The 5,000-nt window shown below is 44.6% G+C and overlaps 1 protein-coding gene across 2 annotated transcripts in view; it reads left to right on the top strand.

Moving 5' to 3' along the window:
- Window positions 1-5,000, top strand: part of LOC143521329 (EF-hand calcium-binding domain-containing protein 6) — a 26,630-nt gene that overhangs the window by 5,543 nt on the left and 16,087 nt on the right. For both annotated transcript variants that reach the window (XM_077014102.1, XM_077014095.1), the window contains exons 8-12: window positions 11-153; window positions 288-484; window positions 2,058-2,165; window positions 2,524-2,589; window positions 4,671-4,781. In XM_077014102.1, the coding sequence (XP_076870217.1) occupies window positions 11-153; window positions 288-484; window positions 2,058-2,165; window positions 2,524-2,589; window positions 4,671-4,781 (625 nt within the window). The remainder of the gene's footprint in view (window positions 1-10; window positions 154-287; window positions 485-2,057; window positions 2,166-2,523; window positions 2,590-4,670; window positions 4,782-5,000) is intronic.

The raw sequence follows: 5,000 nt of genomic DNA, 5'->3' as shown, positions 1-5,000 counted from the left end.
CTCTTTCTAGCTGCAAACCGGATGCTCTCAAACGCAGAGGAGGAGCGACGGGCATCCATCACCATGGAGATGTGGTTGAAGGACCGCTTCAGGGCGGGGGCTCATAAGATGAAGGCGGAGTTTGATAAGCACGACCCAGATGGGTGTGGTAAGGTACAGAACTTATTTTTAAGTCAACAAACTTGAGGTCTTGAAGCATGTTGCATACAGGGTGTTTCAGAGCAGCGTGTCGCCATACGGGTCTTGCTATGCACGTGTTCCTGTGTTCCTGTGTTTCCTGTGCCCAGGTGAGTAATGAGGACTTCCTGCAAGTGCTTGCGACCTTTGACCTTCGACTGAAGAGAGAGCACCTGGGTTTGTTTTTGTCCCGCTGCGGCCTACCGTTCCGTAAGAGCGGCGTGGACTACGTACGCTTCCTCCGCGCGTTCCAGGACCGGAGCCAAGATGGCGTCACGCACAGGATCCTGTCCAACCCCCAACACCGGTCAGATCTCATCATCTCCATGTTTAGATTTGTTTATTATTTTGTTTAACATCAACAAAGAACCATCTATGAGCTAACAATAATAACAATAACAATAACAGCAATAATATTAATCATTACTATTCTTTATTTATTTATTATAATTTTATTATTATAGCTTTTATATTATCACATTTTCCCAGATCCACTACATCCACAACTTCTTCAACTGTTTAAACAGTTAATATAGAGGCTGATACAGTTTCACTGTTGTTTAAAGAAGTACACACACATTATGAGTCTTGTGAAATGGCTGGTGACCTTCCAAAATCTTCTTGAATTGTCTCAACCCATTTTGTAAATTTATATGCATAGTTGCCTCAGCTATGTCTATAAAGAAATCAGTGAAACCTTTGGTGAAATCAGTCAAGCCTTCAATGAATTCTTCTTAGCTTAAGACCTCTGAGCAGCGGTCTCTCTACGAAGACTTTGATTGCTTCTTTAAAGACGTCTGTACCTTGAGTTAAAGCTGACCTTGTTAAAGTTCCTCGACAGTCCTGAATCAGTGGAGAAGATGTTTCTAGCTATTTCTGACTACCTTGTGGCTACATCTCTGATGGCTTTCAAGCTAAATATTTTTAAACGTTCTCTAGCCACCTTACACCCATATACAACTAGCCACTCAGTTCCGATGTTTTGTTTCTGTGGGCCCTGAATTTGTCATCTCTCCTGATGTTGCAATCTGTCTGACACAGCATTGGCCGTCAAAGGGTTAAATGACCTCTGTTCTGGTTAGGTTTGCTCCTCCTTTAACTGTAACAGCTGTGTGAGAGCTTTCTCATCACCAACTTTCTACGCCTTCTAGTCCATTTTTCGATTTCTTCTTTGATCCTTTTCGATATCTGTAGAGGCCTTCAAATTGAAGATTTTGAGCGTAAAATGTCTGGAGTATCTGGAGACCTGTATCTGTTACATGGTGTTGATGTTAGATGTTTATCGTGATGTACGTTCCTCTGCACACACTTGTAGATGTTCTCCACAGAAATTAAGAGTGCACGCACATGGCAGCAGACAGGCTCGGTCGCCATGGCGACGGTCACTAGGGTTGGCAGCCATGGTTTCAGGCCTCGTGGTACGCGTGGTTTTAGGAGGAGGGGTGGGAGAGGTTAGGGGTGTTAAGTGCTTGTGTGTCAGACTGTGTGCTGGACAAATTTGGTTATTCATTGTTATGAGTTAATGCAATAAACCAGTTCATTTAGATTTGGGTTTATATACTGTATATATACATATATTAAAAGATGTTATGGTAAAGTCATTACAGTAAATTCATAATGGTAAAACTGTTATGGTAAAGTCGTTATGCTAAAGTTGTTATGGTAAAGTCGTTATGGTAAATACGTTACGCTAGCGTTGTTATGGTAAAGTCGTTACAGTAAAGTCATTACGTTTAACATATTTTAAAGTTATGATATGATTCCTGGGGAATACAAAATTTGGGTTAGGCAAATAAAACTGTGATGTGCTTTGATTTTGGGTGTATTTTGTGTGTATTTTTAATAATGATATATTTGTTGTTTATTGATGCTTGTGGCAGGTTTCACTCTAAGGAGAATGTTGGGGATGTTTCCTCTGTCAGTGCTGCAGAGGCCAAACTAACACAGCTCTTCCAGTCTGAGTACCTCGCCCTCCTAGAAACCTTTCAGTGAGTACAACACTTAGCTCTCTCTCTCTCCCTCTCTCTCTCCCCCTCTTTCTCCTTCTCTCCCAGCAGATTTGTTTGTTTCTCTCTCTTCTTCACCTCCCCTCCTCTCTCTATTCCCTGTGAGTGGCCAGTAACTAATTCGTGAAGCACTTCCAGGTGGCTGTGCTGTTGGTTCAAACGGCCCGACTCATTAGAACCTAATTTCTCCGTCTGAACGTGAAGGAGCAGAGAAGAGGTCTGGTGTAGATCCCTGGGTCTTTATAGAGCTGGAATGATCCCTTCACTCAGTGCTTTTTAATAACTGTGAGACTGACCTGAATTTGGTGTGTGTGTGTGTGTGTGTGTGTGTATTTTGCAGGAACATTGATAAGCTCAATGAGGGGAGTGTGAGTCAAGAGGAGTTCAGGGCAGCTCTGGAGAGCAGGTACTAATTCATCACACCCCACCTCCCTCTCTCTGACCCCCTCCCACCTCCTTTCTGTCTCTCTCTCTCTCTCTGTCTCTCTTTCTCTCTCCCCATCTCTCTCTGTTTCTTCTCTCTGTACTCCCCCCTCTCTCTCTCTCTCCACCCTTTCCTCTGCCTCTCTTCATTCTCACGTGCATTACGTGCCTCTCTTCATTCTCATGTGTTACGTGCCTCTCTTCATTCTCACATGTGTTACGTGCCTCTCTTCATTCTCACGTGTGTTATGTGCCTCTCTTCATTCTCATGTGTGTTATGTGCCTCTCTTCATTCTCACATGTGTTACGTGCCTCTCTTCATTCTCACGTGTGTTATGTGCCTCTCTTCATTCTCATGTGTGTTATGTGCCTCTCTTCATTCTCACATGTGTTACGTGCCTCTTTTCATTCTCACGTGCGTTATGTGCCTCTCTTCATTCTCACGTGCGTTACGTGCCTCTCTTCATTCTCACGTGCGTTACGTGCCTCTCTTCATTCTCACGTGCGATACGTGCCTCTCTTCACTCTCATGTGTGTTATGTGCCTCTCTTCATTCTCACGTGTGTTACGTGCCTCTCTTCATTCTCACGTGCGTTACGTGCCTCTCTCCATTCTCACGTGCGTTACCTGCCTCTCTTCATTCTCACGTGTGTTACGTGCCTCTCTTCATTCTCACGTGCGTTACCTGCCTCTCTTCATTCTCACGTGTGTTACGTGCCTCTCTTCATTCTCACGTGCGTTACCTGCCTCTCTTCATTCTCACGTGCGTTACGTGCCTCTCCATTCTCACGTGCGTTACCTGCCTCTCTTCATTCTCACGTGTGTTACGTGCCTCTCTTCATTCTCACGTGCGTTACCTGCCTCTCTTCATTCTCACGTGTGTTACGTGCCTCTCTTCATTCTCACGTGTGTTATGTGCCTCTCTTAATTCTCACGTGCGTCACGTGCCTCTCTCCATTCTCACGTGCGTTACCTGCCTCTCTTCATTCTCACGTGTGTTACGTGCCTCTCTTCATTCTCACGTGCGTTACCTGCCTCTCTTCATTCTCACGTGTGTTACGTGCCTCTCTTCATTCTCACGTGCGTTACCTGCCTCTCTTCATTCTCACGTGCGTTACGTGCCTCTCCATTCTCACGTGCGTTACCTGCCTCTCTTCATTCTCACGTGTGTTACGTGCCTCTCTTCATTCTCACGTGCGTTACCTGCCTCTCTTCATTCTCACGTGTGTTACGTGCCTCTCTTCATTCTCACGTGTGTTACGTGCCTTGCCTAGTACAGTGTCATGGTGATCATATTTTTTTTCTCACCTTCAGTTTCCAAATCATTTCATTGAAGATACAGAACAAAGTATGTGTTTACAGTAAGATTACATAAATGACCAGAGGCCTTTTAGAATATACTTTTGGTTTCGAAAATGATTTTGTTTCTAGCATGAGGACATCCTTTTAGATGACTTGGAGAGCCTTGTGTGCTTCAAGCACATTTGGTGTTCTTGTTCTGTTCTTGAAAGCCTTTCCTGTTGGTAATCCTGTCCATCCACATGTCCACCATTGTGGTCACTCCGTTGGTCAACGTAGCTTTGAGTCTATTAGAGCTACAGGCCAAGTGATTCATAATGTTTGATAAATCAATTCGTTCATTATCTGTGTTTTCTGGACCGAGTGAAGGTTGAAGTTTGTAGGAGTGTACATGTGTGCAAATGTGTGTGTGAGTGTGCGTTTGTGTGTGTGTGCGTGTGATAGAGAAAGAAAGAGAGAGAAGTTTAATCCTGTGATTGAGAAGTGCAAGTGTGTGTGTGTGTGTGTGTGTGTGTGTGTGTGTGTGTGTGTGTGTGTGTGTGTGTGTGTGTGTGTGTTAGAGAGAGATTTAGAGATTGGTCAGTGTGTCCAGCTCTTGGCCATGGTTGGGTGAAGAGGGCAGTTGACCTCTTGACCCCCTGACCCTGAGGTCAATGAGTGGCGTATGCTGATGGCCTGCTTAGCCTCCCAGCTCGGGTGCGTGGTCTCCCGGCCTTCGGCGACCCTCTGGGTGACCCCTCTAAGACTCTCGTACCCTCTGTGCAGGTTTGGCCTGGAGATTTCCGACCGGGAGTTTGAACAGCTGAGGGACAGACTTCCCCTCGACCAGCTGGGAAACGTGCAGTATGGAGTCTTCATGGCTGCCTTTGACACAAGGTGTGCAATTCAGCTAGTCCTGTGACAATGGCTCATGTTACAGATTAGATTAGATTAGATTAGATTTATTGTCTACAATGTAAAAATGTGCCTTTAGTCACTCATGGAATTAAAAAATAAATGCATTCACAACAGTAAAACATTCACGACATTTACAACAATACATATCACATATCATAAGATTATCGTGTAGTTACAGGCCTGACACGTTCAAAATTC

The sequence above is a fragment of the Brachyhypopomus gauderio genome, chromosome 1 (assembly GCF_052324685.1).
Source record: "Brachyhypopomus gauderio isolate BG-103 chromosome 1, BGAUD_0.2, whole genome shotgun sequence".
Lineage (NCBI taxonomy): Eukaryota > Metazoa > Chordata > Actinopteri > Gymnotiformes > Hypopomidae > Brachyhypopomus > Brachyhypopomus gauderio.
Note: the sequence above shows the minus strand (reverse complement) of the source record. Positions and strands in the feature narration are given on the sequence as shown.